Raw genomic sequence first — 17,119 nt, forward strand, 5'->3', positions numbered from 1 at the left:
TTGGCACTGTATGTTTCTGTCTGCCTCTTCCTAATCCCTTTCCAGGGAGACCTGATTTGGCTTTCTAGTGTTTCTTTTTTTTTTTTTTTGTGCTCAGATCCTACCAGCTACCACATGGGTGGCTTGGGTCTTAAACAGTGTTTAACTTCAAGACTTACCTTATGAAAACAAGGAGATTTTGCTGGAACAGTTATTTCAAAATAGGTGAAGAGTCAAACTGCCTGCTGTAATATGGCTGTTGGGGCTACAGTTTGTCATATTCCCAAAGGTATAAAACTGTTTTATTTTGCACAGGATCTTACAGCATGTCTCTTTCCACAGTGCTTTGGGGTACCTACCTGGACCTGTGTCACTCTGGGAGCAGGATGAAGTGCTGGGAATGTTTGTTCCCATGGCTAGGCTGAAGATGCTGCTCTGGAGACACATTCCCCCTCCTGTCCTGCTGAATGTACGGGCTCACCTCAAGCCTTGTGTGTGTCAAGCTGATGTGTCTGCCCTTAACCCTGTGCCTTTTACAGAGGTGCCATGTGATAGATGGGAGCAAAAGGGACTGGTTGTGCCTATGCCTGGCCTGTCCATGCTGCAGATAGCAGCATGCTCTGCTCTCCGTCAGAGACCAGTGCAATCTATGGGGACATTTTTCTCTTTTCATGCTTGAGAGCTGCGTCCATACAAGGTGGGAATTAGACAAGAGGAAGCTTAGCTTGTCTGGCCATGTTAAAATACAGAAATAGTCCTGGTATCTTTCAGTAATGCATTAAGTGGCATGATTAATGTCTGTCACATGTAATGATCTTTCCAAGTCTCTTCCCTCGATGCCGTACTCTGTGTGCTGTCTAGTGCTATGGTTTGGACACAGTTTTTGTCTTAGCATCATCACAACAAAAGATCAAAATCTGAGAGGTGAATTTGTGATTATCTTAAGTTCTTTCACTTGTGATTATCTTAAACATGGGGGTCACAGAAAATTAAGTGGCATGGATTTTATAACCAGTTTATAAACAATGACAGAGACCCCTAGAACTACACAAGGGGAATATCTCTGAGGAGGCCAAGACATCACCCACTGAATGAGTAATCCTGTGTTCTATAGATGTTTTCTTGAAACCCACTTAGGCACTAGTGAGCAGTATGAGATGGCCCAGTTTGCATCAGAAAGGAAAGCTTAATCATTGTCATCCTAATTCTGTAGGTGAAGGTGTGAGATTTGCACAGAGATGTGTAATTTTTCCAGTGCTTATTTCAAAGTCTGTTTGCACTCTCTGGCACCCAAGACAGACTTTTTCACAATGGGTTTGGTTAATATATTTTATCCTTTCAAATGACACTTTCATGGTCTGAAGGCATCTGCTGTTGATAGGTCTGAGAAGGAAGGGGACACACTTCAGAAGTGGAAAAACTCTTTGGAGGAAAGGGTCCCTGCCTCCCTTTCTTGGGAAAGAAGTCAACTTTCTTTTCTTTGAATGCCACTTTTTTGCTCATGGAGATGGTGCTGTGTCATCAGAGTGCTCCCAAATCTTTGTTTTCCTTAAACTTAGCTACCACATCTGTATGTCCTAGAAGGAGTTTTTTCCATTTCTTCAAATTATGCAATGACTTTTTTGCTTCTCTGAAAGAAGGCCAGCAAAGAAAACTAATAAAATTCATTCACCATTAGTGAGATGTGCTGAATGCTTATGCTAATCCATCTGAGACATTGAGCTCACAGTGAAAATCCACATTGTGGTGGTCCTCTATTGTATAATCAGCTCCCTCCTATAGAGTGCACTGTAATTCTCAGTTTTCCTGTTGTAATTTGAGGATGTAGTAATATTAAGGCAGCAAAGGTGGTTAGCGATCCAGTGGAATTACATGTAAGTAGAGAGTGTGTAGGAGAGAATTACACTCAGTTTGGAAGGAAGACAGAAGACGTTTAGTGAAAATTACATACTTTAGTAAAAAAAAATCCATTGTTCCTTTCTATTTTTTTCTAGTTCTTGACTTATTATAAATATATGTTTATCAAAGGATCAGAAACTGCAGTGAGTCTGTAAGATCTCATATGGAGCCTTTCATGAACACACGTTGAACAAATTGTAATTCTCTTTGTACATGTCTTCATAATGACATGTTTTCTGTTTTGGACAAAGGTGCCTAGGAGCCTGAATAGGTGTCATCTGTGACATTTACTATGAAGTAAAATAAGGGCCTAGCAGGGGTAAGTGTTATCTAGACAATAGTCCTAGTAAAAATAGTAAGTTAGCAATTATATCTCTGTAGTGGATATAAACAAGGTCTAAGCTAACAGCAGGTAACTTTCCAATAGATAAAAAGAAATATTATTCTAGCCAGTGTAATCAGACTGGAGAATTCATCACTGCAATAATCAGAGAGTTGAATACAGCAGCTGGAATAATTTGAGGGTCTGGATTATTTTATGACTAATTACATTTGTAGCTATGCATACTATAAGAGCAATTCAATCTTAAGCTAATAGTTGAGTGAGGAAGAAACCTCCCTCTACTTAAAGCATTTTAGAGTTAGCCATGCATATAGGGTTCTTTTCCTCATGCCTCTCTTTAAAGCCTTAGGCATGTGATATGTCTGAAAGCTAAGAAACAGGTCAAATTTGTTGATATTCCTTTCCTTTCTCATAGTCTGTGTTTCTGTGGCAGAGAAGGAATGTTTTTGTAAGCTACCAAGGAGGATTGTGAAACCTTCAGCTTTTCTCTGGCTCTACCATTGACTTCTTATGTGACATTTGGCAAATTGCTTAATTTTGTGTACTTCCAACTCCCAACCTGTGACAGATGGGCATTTAACAGCCCAGAGATGTTGTGGAAATGAAGTTTGTTAAGTGAAATGAGATTGAAGAAAGAGACAAAAGAAAAAGCCAGGATCTCATTGCAGTGTGCCAAATTAATATATGAGACTATATCTGGACAAGAACGTGTTGGAAAAGTTAAGGTGAGTCAACTAGAAGTGTGAATGCAGTGTGCACATGTGAAAGTGTAGTAAATCTTTTCCATGAAAAGAGTCCCTCTTATTCTAGAAGTGACTGCAGATCTCCTTGAGGGTCTTGTGTAGATGACCTGGGTTATTCATCCTACCCTTAATTTTTTATAGGTATCCATGTCTTGCCTCCTGTGCCTCAAAACCTTTCTTGAGGTTCTTGTCCCCACTGCTCTGACTAAAAGGCTTCCAAAATCTTGCTACTTTGATAGTCAATAACTTTTATCTAATTTCAAGCAACGTTTATCCACAGCCAGTTTATCCTACTTTGATCTTTTAGTAATATAGACCTTTATATTAAATAGATATTTTTCTCTCCCTAGTGATCCCTCCCAGTACAGTTAGACAGCAAGCATGTCTCCTCCCTTTGGTCTGCTAAAATGAACTTCTGGTTAGCTAAAATGAACTCTCCTAATTATGACTTGTAAGACAGGCCTTCTATTCCCCAAAGATCCTTGTAACCCTTTTCTCCACTTGTTCCATTTTTAATTCATTCCTTTTGAACGTGGCAGCTCATCAGATTTACATGCAGCATTGCAGAGCAAGCCTATCTCAGATACTCTACATCTGTAGTTTCCATCATACTTTTTTCCATTATACATTTTCCATCATCTTTACCTTATGGTTAATGTGTCCATCCAGGTTTTTCACCTCTGTCTTATTTTCAAGCAATCACCTACTACTGCAGAAATTCTTGGTGTTAACATAGTATCTCTCTAAGGGCATGAAGCTTTGCTTTTAACTAAAGTTGCAGTTGTTCAGGTTCTTCAGGTCATTCATGTCTGGTATGACAACCTCAGTCTCTCTGATCCCTTTTGTGCCAAACTCAGTCCTCCAAACATTGAGCAAGGTTTGTCCCAGGACTGACTCTTGAGAAAACCAAGGGTCCTCCTTTCCTGGCTGTACCTTTTCTTTCTGCTCTCTCTCTGCTCACTTCCCTACAGCTTTGATGTTTACTGTCTTTTGTTTTTTATCCTGATTTGCATCCTTTGGGGTATGACAGTGGTTCCCCAGCCACTAGACTAAATGCTTTACTGAAATCTGTGTGCATCTTTCATTGTTCCCTCAGTTAGAAAATATGTTATTTTCCTAAAGAAAGATATCAAGCAGTGTATCCCATTTCCCATTCCAGAGACCCTCTTTCCATTAAATATTTGCTATGAAGTGGGGTGCCATGGGGCACCTGAGGGACTGTGAACTGGCTGGAGCTGCTCCATCCAGCCATCCACATTGGCAGTGCAGCTGCTTTCAGCTCTGATGTTAGAAACATATGGTGGGTTTTGTGAGGAAAGTCTGAGGACTCAGGGTCCCATGCACTGAGAAATCTTCAATGCTATTGAGATCAGGCTTTCCACTGTGTGTTTACCTCCTTGGCTCCCCCTCCCTCCAACACTTCAGTTACCAGCCTATTAGAATCAGCCATTAACCTGGTTAATGGGGAGAAACAGCAAATACCAGAAAAGATGACGTGCTTTTCTTAATTCCCATTTGGAAACTTGACTGGTTTAAACAGTAAATGTCTCAAGAAAAGACAAACCTCAGAAAAGGGTCCAAAACGTGTAATGCTGGCACACCCAGGCAGAGAAGGATGAGGTGAGTCACTTCACTGGTGAGTGGTCTTTGGGGGCAAAAAGGTAGTGCCCTGCCAAAGCTGCCAAGATGGCTTTAAGCTGGGGTGCTGAGTGGGCATGACTGAATTGTTTTGTACCATCTAATCCTTTTGGGTGATAGAATTGGTGAAGGTGATATCTGGATGCCTTCTTATCCTTTGTGTGATATGACTTGAACCCAAGAACATTTGTCCTCTCTGAGTGGGAGAGGTGACAGAAGAAGAAGGCAATGAAAGGCACGGAGTAAGGATAGAGAGGAAGGAAGAGCTCATGCAAGAGAGGAAATATCCATGTTTCAGGGAGGGACTAAAGCTGTTTCTCTGAAGTGAGACAACAGTTCTTTGTTAAGGGCAACAACTTCTAATGCAACACACAGAAATAAACCTGCCCACATAATTTTTATTAAATATCTGAAAAGGTAGAAGGAAAGAAATTTACAATTTGCTTGTTGTTTAGCTCAGGTAAGTTTTTTAAATTGCATAATGAGAACACATTGTCCAAATTTTCATATGCAGATTCAATTAGTGTTCAGTTGATTAGCCTTTATAGATGAGATTAACTTAATTACATAACACTAACCTCTCTTAATAACTATTAAGGGTACGAAGGCTGCCTTTAATAAATTTAGAAGGGCTATATGTGTTTTTTAAAATCTGAAATGACACACACATAAATTAAAGCAAATTACACACAGAGGACAACCATTAATGGTAATGATCAAAGGAAACAAACTATGTACGTAGCTCAGAATCAGGCTGCTTAGAAGTTCATGCTGTGTTACTCCTCTTGTCTGCTGGCATCCTAGTGATTTCACTGGGATTATTACTGGAGATGATGTACAGTCTGGGGTCATTCCTTCAAAGAAGGTTGCAGACTGATACAAGGTTACTTTAATTAAATGTTAGCTTGTGTTAGAAAAAATCATTTTGAGTACTAGGTTATTAGCAATTTTCTTTTTCAGGTGGTCTAAGGAAAAAAGACATTCAAAAGCCCATTGAATGCTAAAAATCTGATCCATAAATATTGTCTGCTGTCATTATGTATCATAAATAACTGTATAGATTTTTTTATCTCTTGATATGAGGTGTGCACTTGAACAATGATGCTGTGATTATTAATATCACAATGAAACAGATCACATCTGATATAGGATGATAAAGGTGGAGCATATATGGGACTAGTTATGGGACGTGGAATCTTTGGCTTCTGAGTCACAAGTCTAAATCCAGGTTGTTTTGGTAAAGTGACTGACATCAGATAATATCTGATACTTTTCAGAAGGGAGCAACAAGAGAAGCCTTTTTCCCTTAGCTGTTCTTGCATGGGTAATGTTTCCCACTTGCAGTGAATTTTGATGGGCTCATCACATCTATCTCCACAGAGCTCAATAGCTTTTGTGACATTCAGTACACTACAAAATTCAAGGGCTGCATTCTCTAGGACCCATTTCAGAGTCCAAATTTTGAGTTACTGTCAGGAACATGCATCTGCTGGATCCCAGTTTTGTGGCCCTTGTCAAACCATTTTCTCTCATGACCCTGAAGGAGCATAGTGAAGTTAATAAACTACATCATTTGTTTTCCACCTGCAGTAAGCTGAAATGTTCAAAGCATCTTCCATACAATTGGAGTCATTTCCCATTTGCAGCCATGATATCTGCAGGTACTGAGCAACTGAAAGGAATAGGTTGGATATGTCTCATGTTAAACACCCCCAAAATCAAAATGCATTGCTTCTCTAAAATACTGCCTCTTTTTGAAAATTTTGGCTTACTGCCTACAACCATTTTCAGAAAGAGGGAAGATGACATTGCTGCAGATTTTTTCCTTGCTGTGAGGAACTAGCAAGGTGAATATGCAATGAGGAGGAGCTTGCTGAAGTATCTGTCTTGGAGTAGCAGAGTCTACTGAAAAAAAATGAGAGGGGATACTTGAGCAATATCAGCCTTTTCATGTATGCAGCTCAAGCTTCAGCTTCAACATTTGGTATCTCAAGAAAAATGGTTGACAATGACCAGACTTTGCTTTGTCTGATGCAGACCCAAATCTTGTTCTCTTCCCTGGGGTTTGTGCCTGTATCCCTGATAGCAAGATTTGGCCTTGTGAGTGGTTCTATCCACAGATGCAGCTGATGATACACACTCAGAGGAAGGGGAGAATGCAAATTCCCTGCAGGGAGGCAACCGCCAGCCATGTAAACAAAGAACCTTCTGGGTGTGCAGCAGTCAGCCCACTTGAGCTGCTGTTTCCATGGTATACCAGATGCTTTTTTCAGGGGAAAAAGCTTTTCCTACTCCTGCATTATCCTGTTTGATGATGGATGTCCTCAGGCTGGTACCTCACTGTATGGGCCACATGCAACAAGTCCCCCCAGCCCAACCATTTTCTGAGTTGATGATGATAGTGCATATTCTGCAGCTTCCAAACAAAGAAAAACCCAAGTGGTTTTTTAAAACTTGGAATGTCATTGCTAACTCTGCTTTTAATTGTTACCGCTGAGTGTTTAATGCACAACAGTTCTTCCTCATGCATGTGGTGTCATACTGTAATACTGGGTGTTGTTTTGCTTTTCTGTTTTCTTCTGTTTTTCAAAAAAAACAGAATACATGTTTCCATTTCCTCCTGATTATTCTTTTCCTAATTGTCATGTTGCTTTATTGAAATTCCTGGTTTAGGCAGGTTAAAGTCACTTGGTACAAGTCAGCAGATGCCATTTCTGACTTTGCTGATCACCTGGTGGATAAATATGAAGAAAGGAAGCAAAGACAGGTGGTCTCTACTCCCATTTTTTTGTAAAACAGCAGCTGATTGTGAGCAGATGCTTGGTTATGTCATAGATACTAAGTACATGTGCGATTATGAAACATGGCCAAGTCTGCAATAATTGGTTGAAGCAAACCAAACTCAGCCAGTGTAAATAAGTTACCAAAAACACTTCTGAGGCTTGCTGTGCTTCAAACATGGCTTAAGGGAGAGGAGGGTTATGTTTTCAGGGTACTTGTCTACTGGAGGCTGTATTTGGGGGATGATGCTGCAAAACTGGCAGAGCTATGTGCATGTGGTATATGCCCTCACTGAGTCCATGCAGGTTCATTGGCTTTCCTCGTGGCTGTCAAGAACAAACACAGGAGCCTTTTTATGACTCCAGCTGAAATGTGTACCTTGGTGTGTAAGGGATACATGCACGCTCTCTCTGCCTTGTCTACAGTCCATGGGATCCTGTGTGTGCTGCTGGCTTGTGTTTCCCAGGCCTGCCACCATGAGACCTGCTGCCAAGTTCTTGCCAGGACAGCAGTGGGTCCCAGGGGTGAGCAGTGGAGGCAGGTGGTGGTGAGAATGTGTGGTGTGTGGTGCTGCATGGCATGAGAAAGTGTCCTGGAGTGTAGATAATGAAGGCTGCTTTTATTCCTGAGGATGCTTTCTCACAGTCTTTCCCAGGTGCTTTTCAACGCCTTCTCTCCTCCATCCTGCAGGCTAATACTTCTCATATTAGGGAAAAAAATTAAGTGTGGTTAATTTTAAGCCAGTGCAATTATTTAGGAGTCCTGGAGGTGAAAAAGCAGTTACTGGTTAACAGAACTGATTTGAAATGTGCTCTGCCTGACCCCCCTGCTGTAGTGAGCCAGAAGCAGTTCTTCCAAGAAGCTGGCTTTCTGGAAGGCTTTTGCACTGAATCATTTAAAGCCTAGGCTTCTTGAAAATGTTAATATCCTGCTGGCTCACCGGAATGCAGCCGGTGGGTACAGCAAGTGCAACACCTATGTGCGTGCCTGCAATCCAAAGCACGGGTGAGCAGGCAGCGTTCAGGGTGCCCTGCAGAAGGCTCAGGCTGGGAGGGAAGTGGGCTGGAGAGCAGCCCTGATCTGGCATCCCACGGGCCTGGAGGTTCCCCTGCCCTGCCCGAGCAGTGCCAGCTGTGCTTGTGCTGCTCGGGGCTGCTCTCCTGGCACAGCACTCAGGCTGTGCCCTGGGCTGTGCCAGCCTTGAGCCAGCCTGGAGAGCAGCGCTGGGGGAATCTGACCCCAGCATTCCCCCTTGCATCAGTAGACAGCCTTTATCGTGCTGAACAGTCATAGCCATTGCAGGCTAAGTCCTGCAACAGCTGGAGTAGCAACAGAAAAAGTGCAGGTGGGTGTGAATGTGTATGTGCCTTTTCCCCTCCCACGGTGTCTGCAGGAAAAAACCTTTTTGAGTTACCTGTCTATATTTGTGGTATTACAACGACTTTGTCCACCTTAGTTTCTGTGTGCTAATGCATGAGGCTTTTCTGCTTACCTTAGCAGTAAAGAATTGTTCAGGGTAGAATATATATTATTTTCAGGCAATATACATTCTCCTCAGGCCGTCATCTAATCCACCTCTTTCATAATTCTATCTTGAACATGTTTTCTTACACGCCATCCCGTGTTTTTGTATCTAAAGGAAAAGCTAGAGTTCTTGCCTTAAACTGGAGACATACTCTCCTGCAGAATAAAGGTATTCCAACTCCAGGATTTAAAAAAAAATAATATAAAAAGCACAGCTGTACTATAACAATAAAATAAATAATTGAGGGATTCTGTGAGAGGAAGACTGTAGGTGGTGGCAAGTGCTTTACTAATTTGGACAATAAGGTAGCACCCAAGGGTGGTAAGTCAGACCATTACTTCTGGTTGCCAGATTTTCTTTTCCTTAGTATGGTAAAATACTCTCAAAACATCCATGCATTATATTGGTTTGTTTATTTATGTTAGCAGTAGATGTATTTACAGTAATTTGTAATGTTCTAGCTAATATTCTGTGGTATGTTGTAACAAACAAGAAAGATTCAATATGAGACATAAGTATTCTACTTTGTTAGTGAATTTTCTCTTAAGAATGAAAATAGATCATGATAGTCTGTCTTCCATGAATATAAATGCAGATTAATGCAATCAAAGGTGTTACTTTTTCCATAGAAAAGTTGCAAACACAATGGAGCATGGTCCTCAAATATTGCAGTTTCATTAAAGCAGACTTTTTTATCGTTCACTTTTGTATCGTTCTGGGGATATATTTAGCACACCTTCTTTAGATTGATCAATTTGAATTCATTTAAGACACTAACAATTGAGTATAGTGGCAGGTTTATTTAGATAAATGGATACCAATTTTCATCAATTGTGAAAATGAAAGACAATAAAAATGCTAAAAATCTAAAAAATAAATCTGCTTACTATTCTGTAGAGTGTACCAGCTAACTGCCTTGTGCTAAACTCTGACTTGACAGGTTTGGGGTTTTTTAAGTAATTTCCTGTGCTTCCCTTTTGTGTAGTAAGTCATATACATATCTTCTTATTAATTTCTCTGTTAGTTTTCCATCTATTTGCATATCTGAAAAAAATCGAGTCAGGACCAAAATGATGACTTTAGTTTAAAAATAATAAACCATGAAATGGTAACAGATTTCGGAGCACAGAACATTGATGAAAACATGTTTCATGACTGTCCAGATATTTTTGGGGTTGAGATTTGTTTTTCCAGCCATCATTTCTAGATTCTGTTTGTCACATATGGACAATATTAGACGTGAGGTTATGAGTTAATACCATGGTTCTCCTGGCTAAGCTTCAAAGCTTTGTGTGAGTGGTAGAAACAGTGTGTAATAGAGCTTCAGCTAAGCACTTCTCTAAAATACTGTGTTATTTTTCTTTCTTCCAGGGTTTTTGGGAAAACCATACAAAACTCATAACAGAGTATGGACCTGTTTGTGGGTAAGCTTAGCAATGCTATCAGATTTCTTCTTTCTGGCTCTTGCTGTTTGAGTTTGTTGGGTAGGAGAGGAGAAAATACCAAGATAAGATGTCCATCAAAATGCTGAGTGCAGTGTCTCAGTTTGGGGGACAAAGGTGGAGGTGGTTTGATTACATGCTGCAAATACTCTTGGCTTATTTTAGTTCAGAATTTGCCATTGGACTTCATTTTTCTCTCTCTTATTTTAATTATGCACATAAAGTTTAGTACTTTTCAGAACTGTACAAAGCTACCAGTCTTCAGTAGTCTCTTTTCATCTGCATGTTCTTTATACTTACAGTGAACAGTGGAAATAATAATTTGTCATCTTAAAAAAAACCCTCAGTTTATGAAATAGTATGAATTTGGTTTAGCTGTTGCTATCTATATTTATGCAAAATTCCTAAACTTAAAATACAATGAAGTACAGATTAGAAATGAGGCATTCCTCTCTCTATAGCTCAGCTGTGCTATCTTAGCAGTTTATTAGAAGTAAAGAGGGTTTAAGCAGTATATCCCTTCGTAGAAGCCCTTCCACATTTCTGTGAATGTCATTTCTGTTCCACAAACTCCTTACTTTCCTGTTGTCATTCTTTTAAGTGGAAATGCTGCTGTCCCATGGTATCTTCTATTGTTATGGTCAGTTGGTGTTTGGTAGCATAACTAGTATTTATATACTAGTATATACTATATATATATATATATTTATATAGTATTTATAATATAATTTTTAATTGTGCAATTTGTTAATTTATGTTCAAGGTGTGAGATTGCCTGATCCTTATATATTGAAATACTAGTTATTCTACAAACACCAACTGACCACAAATTATGAAAATGTCTAATTTTTTTTCCCATGGACTGCAAGGAGTTTAAGATACTTGTAAGAAAGCACATATGAATGTCTGTGTGTATACATATTTGTTTACAAAAGATACCAATATGCTCTGTATGCTCTCCCAGCAAAAAAGCTCTAGCAAAAAAGAAGTCAGGCTCAGGCATTTGATGCTCCAGTCACAGCCACCTTGTGGCATTTCTGCTCAGCCCTAAGGACAAAGTGCTGCAAGAAGTGATGGAAATAATGAATTCCAAGGGTTAGGTACTTGTCTAGAAGGAAAACAATACAGTATCTTAGCTGGCCAGGAATGGGAAAAGATATTCATTAGTGCTGTGGCAGTTTGTATGTTGTGTAACAAATGGAAAGAGACTGAGGCTTATTATCTCTGTGACCTTTGGTGTGATGCCCTTAAATGACAATAATGTAAGAACACTGGCATTTATTCCTCAGTATACTTCCCTCCTTATTAATATCATGCCTGGTTTTTTTCTAGGCTGAATTTGAGACAAGTTACTATTTAGTCATCTGTCTGCTCGCTCAGCCAGGCAAGGCTATGTCATTGGAGAAAGAGATGTATAATTACAGTCTGTGAGCAGATAGAAAGTTTCATTTCTCCAATCTACTTACAGACTTAGGGAGTAAAACCTCTGTGAGACTTGTGTGGACTGCAAAGCTGGATGATTTGATCAGCCAGGATAGTTCTGCCTCTTTGGGGTTTTCCAGGTAGGAAGAGTGAGCATAAGTATACTTCCTTTATTGCATGCATGTAAAACTCAATTTGTGAGGGATCTAGGAGGCAGGCAGAGAAAAAAAAAATGCTGTTTATTCACATCTCCCAAGAAAACAAAGCTGGATGCAAACAATGCTGTGTTCGAGGTAAGGTCTATTTGTAGTTGAAGGAGGATGTTTTAAAGCCTGGCTTGCAAGCTGCTGTTCAATAGGTGGGGTATGTGTCAGGGGGTATTTATCACAGTCCTGTCAATTAAAGGAATTCCTGCTCCTTCCTTATAAGTCAGTGTGATTCTTTCTGTGGTTCTTTGAAATAGGCAAATAAATGGTAGGTGTGGTTTTTGGTTTTTTTTATGTGTATGTTCCCAGCAAAGTATTGGATCTGGCAGGTGGAGGAAGATGTGGCATTTTTCTTTTCCCAGATTGAAAACTGCTTTCCAATAAGCATAAGGAGCAATGATCTTTATTTCTACAGTGGTGAAGCGAGTTGAATACAAATCTTTGGAACTGAAGCCTTTTTTCTTCCTAAGGTCACTTGAATAGTCTGAATGATACCATCACAACTGTTTTCTTTTGTGTGTGAATTGGTTTCCTTGACAACAGGATGTCAAATCAACTTTTCAGCTTTAATCAAGTCAAAACAATATATCCCTTCCATTCCAAAAGGCCTCAAGTCGGAGAGAATTATTTCAAGTAAGGCTTTTGTAGGTCACAAAAGCTTTTTTTTCCCCTCCGCTCCCGTGTGCAAATCCAAAGGAGAATTGATGGTACTGATATTTTATAAAGACAGACAATGCAAATAGTCATCAGTTGTGAATTTGTGCTGTGAAAACTGTTTGTTTTCATACAGAGGTGGCCCAAGATGGAGGCCAAGGCAGAAACAAACAGTGCAAAAGCAGAGATGGAGCATTTCTCTTCAACAGGGGAGCCAAGCCACTGACTTGGCTTTTGAAGAGGTCCTGCAAGAGAGCAGAAATCTTTGATTTAGCTATAATTTGGAGTACCTTCTATAAAAATGCTTCCTCTAAAAGACGTGTGCTATTTCTCCATAACCAAAATGAAGTTGAAAATAATCCTATTTGGTAAACAGTGTGCTAATACATATTAAGATTTGCCTTGAATATTCCCTTATTCACATAAGACTTCTGCAGGAGAGTAGTCCTGTTTGCTGTGGAAATTAGTGATTTATGCCACTTATTTTTTGGATGATATTAATGCTATGTTACTTTATTTTCTCTCCACCATACCCAGTTGCTCCATTTCAATTGTAGGTTAATGGCTACTGATTGGAAATAGGTGATAAAAGCAAACAGAGAAATAAAAAGGGGCAACATATTTTATGGAATCAGAAAAGCAGCTTCTACAATGTTAGAGTGAGTTAGCTTTACTTTCTATATGCACTTAATATCCATTTGACTGCTCTGCTGCAATTGCATCATTATGGCTTTACAGAACTAAGCATGTATGGCTGATTTGGAGTAAAAGAAATCTGCCAAAATAAGTAATATATTCTTGGCCCACCAACATACTACCAGTGATTGTAGAAAACATGACACAGCCCCAAGTGGGCGGTTGATTGCTCTGGGATAAAGGAACTTATTCTGCCTTTGACTGTAGCAATGCATTTGGATGTGGGGAAGACTGTAAGATCATAACATAGACCTCACTGTGTATAATCAAAGGGTATAAAAACAGATTAAAATTCAGTGCAGTTTGTGGGGTGACACTCTTTCTTCATGTTGTTTTGCACCTGAAATAGATTGCTGCAGCTCTAACCCTATTCTTACTCTGCCTTGACTTGAACACTCAACCTGCTATGAGAAGTCTGAAGATGTCTGTAGTAGAAGCTCTGGTTTGTCACTGTGAGGGCTTGGGGCTTTCCCCTTTTGTGGATGGAAGAGGAACATGTGTTTCTGAGGTTTGGGCATGTGGAACTTGCCCAAAACCTTTTTCTTGCTTTTGCTGTCAAATACCTTGGGACAAATCTAAGGTGGATAGGGCAGGATCTCCTCCTGCAGGGAGCAGCTGATGTCTTCATCATGGGCCAAATTTAACTGAAGAAACAATGTCTTTATTACTATTTAATTTCACAAGTTTTTTAACTCCTTTATTTCTGGCCTTATTTTGCTTTCTGTGGAAAAAGTAATTCCAGGAAAAATATTCTCATCTTTGTTTCTGAAGGCTCGTGTAAAAAAACCTCAGTTTAATGAAAAAATCTTATCCTGCTTGATTTCCTCTTTTGCACTGGTGGTGGGGGGCAGGGGGTCTAATGGACTTACTACCTCTCTTGTGGTATTTCCTTTGATTAGATATTTTATATTTAGATTTTTTGTATTTCAGCTAGAGGAAATCCTACCTGGGCAATGATAGGGAAAAACAAGCTTCCTGTTGTTGTTTTATAGCTCCTCATAATCTCTGTTACCCATGTAACCTGATAGGGAATTTTTGATTTTTATTTTCTTAAAGAGCAGTATATTTTTTTGGCTGGTGTCAGGTCTTTCATATTTCATCAAGATTTATTTTCTTCTCACTGCTTTCTCTTTTATGTGTTGTGATAAGGTTCTTTGACTCTAAGATTGTTGATCAGCCCCAGAATTGCTAATGTATGTTAAGAGTTCTCTCTTTCTTCCATTAGCTACCTGCATATTGTACAGTACAGCAGAACCCCTAACTCTGAGCACATGAGTAATCACATTAAAATCAATGGTATTACTCAGCATGCTTCAGGTTAACCAGAAGTTTGTCTACCTTGCTGAATCAGGGCCATAAAAACCAATTACATTTGTTCCTTAAAAGTATTTTTAGTGCTGTTGGTACACATAAACACATAGTACTATTGTACCTGGAAGAAGTCAGCGGGGAAAGAAATATTTCTTCTTCCTTCCTCTTTTGATAGTACTTTGTATACAGAAAATTTAGTTGCTCTTCTGTGAAATGTGTTAGCTGTTCCCTCTGAAATGGAAAATATTATTGCATGAATGGACAGAACAATAGTGTTAAAGTTTATAAGTTAAACTTTCAGGTGCCTTTTTGTTTAATCTCTGTGAGAATTTTTAAATAGTAACATATTTTTTAAAAAATTGTCTTTAAAAAAAGAACTGAAACCAAACAATACTCCTGGCAGAAACCCCAGGACAGAATTCATGGTACAATGCTACATCTCCCTCTGAATTCCCACAGTTAAACATAATTAGGTACTGGTTATAGTTGGCTCCAATGGTTAAATCAAGCTGCTGGAACAAGTCCTGTGTTACTTTTGGGTATATCATCATTAGTTTCTCCTCTTGTCTTAGGCTTAGTTGGTCCTAAAAAAGACAGCCTTCTGTGGGACTGATGCCTAAAGAGTTACCCAAAAGGTGGCAGATCACACTGTTCTGAGAGCTGGAATCTGTGTCACTGTTATAGGTGGAATTGTTTTTGTGGCTGCTTGATCACTGTTGGAGTATTTTACATTCTGCAGATCTGTGGGCTGCAGTTTATTGGCAAAATCTACAGTAAATTAGTTGACCAGTTTAATTCTGGCATGTTTCAAATGTACTTAGGTCTCTGGAACGTTGCAAATTGATACCTAGTGTGCAAGTAATGTCAAAGGTATTTATTAATGAGCGGCTCATAGCCACAAACAAATCTGCTGTGTGGACTGTGACCTCCCATGAGAACCGTGCAACTTGAGCTTGTGTGCTCTGTGATGGTTCTTGATTTGTTACTATAGCCTCTGGCTGCCTCAGTAAAGTCCAGGGACATTTGTGTTCTTTATATTCACAGAGAGAACTCAAAAGCCCATTGAAAGTTCACAGTTCCAGCCCTTAGTGCAGTCAGAGCCATTTGGATGGAAACCTGTGGTGCAAGTGGTAGTCTCTTCTGTGTGTAAAGCTCTCCTGCTCCTCTCTGAGGCTCCAGACATTGCCCTGGGATGGCTGAGCTGCAGGCATGTGCTCACTGTTCCACTTTTTCCCAAGTTTCCTCCATTCAATCCCTCCATGACTCTACTGCAGCTGTTTAAGCCAATGTAAGTCAAAGACCTGATGTAATCTTTTACACCTCTGGAAAGAGAGCATGAAATGCAACCGTATGAGACAAACAGCATTTTATGTGCTCTTGGCAAGGCAACAAAGGACACTGCCTGTCACCTGCACCACGCTCCTGATGCTTGTTTTGGTGCTCACAGAGTGTGCAAACTGCAGTGAGCATAGCTCCAGAAGATTACTCTTGGTTTAGAGGAAAATCTCCGGGTTGGTTTGGCTCTGCTGACTGATTTACCTGGACATGGGATGATGGTTCTGTGAGATTGGCCAGAACTTTGTCAGCTCCTAAGATTGGTAATGGAAGCAGGCCCTTGTACTTTAAGCATCTGAGGAACCTGATTAAATCTTGGTCTGCTTCTGTGTGTGCATATAGCAGCCTTGTCTAGGAGATGGCTTCACCTCCATTTCCTCCTGCAGAGAGGTTTCTTTTTGTTTCCCTGCATGCTGGTACTGTGCAGCATTTAGCTGTTGAAGCATAGTCCTTGTGAGCTCCATCCTAGGATTATTAGAAAAGTGAAGTTTCTTTTGAAAACATGCTGAGGAGTGTTTTACATCTAATATACAGCACAGGTGATCTTTGATCTCTGCTGCCTGCTTCTTAGCTAATTAATGGTTAAAATTATAGTTTTAAAGGGAATGGAATTGCTGAACAGATTGCTTCTTCTTATCATATTACACCTGCATACCACAATGTGTCATCCTTATTCAAGGAAGGGGGGCAAATATTCTGAGTTACAAAAACTAGTTCCGTTGACTCAATTTCACATTGCTCTACTGTCTTCCTTATCTACTGGAGCCTGTATTTGTTGAACTTTTTAACAAGTAAAGTCCACCTTATAATTTCCCCCCCACCCATTTCCACCATTTGGAAAGAAGCAGGTGGAGAGCTTTTAAAAGACTGAAAAATCTGAAGCATTATTTCAATATACCAATCTTTCTAGAAAGTATGGGAAAACAGCAGCATTGTAGATTTTGCTGTGCATATTAAATGCTTTCATTAGAATTTCCTACAGCACTCAGAAAATGAAATCCTAAAGCTGATACATTCAATATGCAATGTAGCTATTAATGGTCTCTGGCTTCACTCGCTATGTATCTGATTATGAACTGGTGTTCCCAGTGTCATGCATGGTAATTTTTTAATGCATTTCTTGAATAATTTCTCCTCACTCTATG

The 17,119-nt window shown here is 39.7% G+C and overlaps 1 protein-coding gene across 6 annotated transcripts in view; it reads left to right on the plus strand.

Moving 5' to 3' along the window:
* The window catches only part of TBXAS1 (thromboxane A synthase 1), a 237,531-nt gene that overhangs the window by 79,718 nt on the left and 140,694 nt on the right, over positions 1 to 17,119 (plus strand). For 5 of the 6 annotated variants that reach the window (XM_056512066.1, XM_056512094.1, XM_056512058.1 and 2 more), the window contains one exon: positions 10,280 to 10,332. In XM_056512066.1, coding sequence (XP_056368041.1) covers positions 10,280 to 10,332 — 53 coding nt within the window. Of the gene's footprint in view, positions 1 to 10,279; positions 10,333 to 11,954; positions 12,066 to 17,119 lie in introns of those variants that run through there. The other variant, XM_056512085.1, reaches the window with a different exon arrangement.

This window comes from Oenanthe melanoleuca, chromosome 1A (genome assembly GCF_029582105.1).
Source record: "Oenanthe melanoleuca isolate GR-GAL-2019-014 chromosome 1A, OMel1.0, whole genome shotgun sequence".
NCBI classification, from domain to species: Eukaryota; Metazoa; Chordata; class Aves; order Passeriformes; family Muscicapidae; genus Oenanthe; species Oenanthe melanoleuca.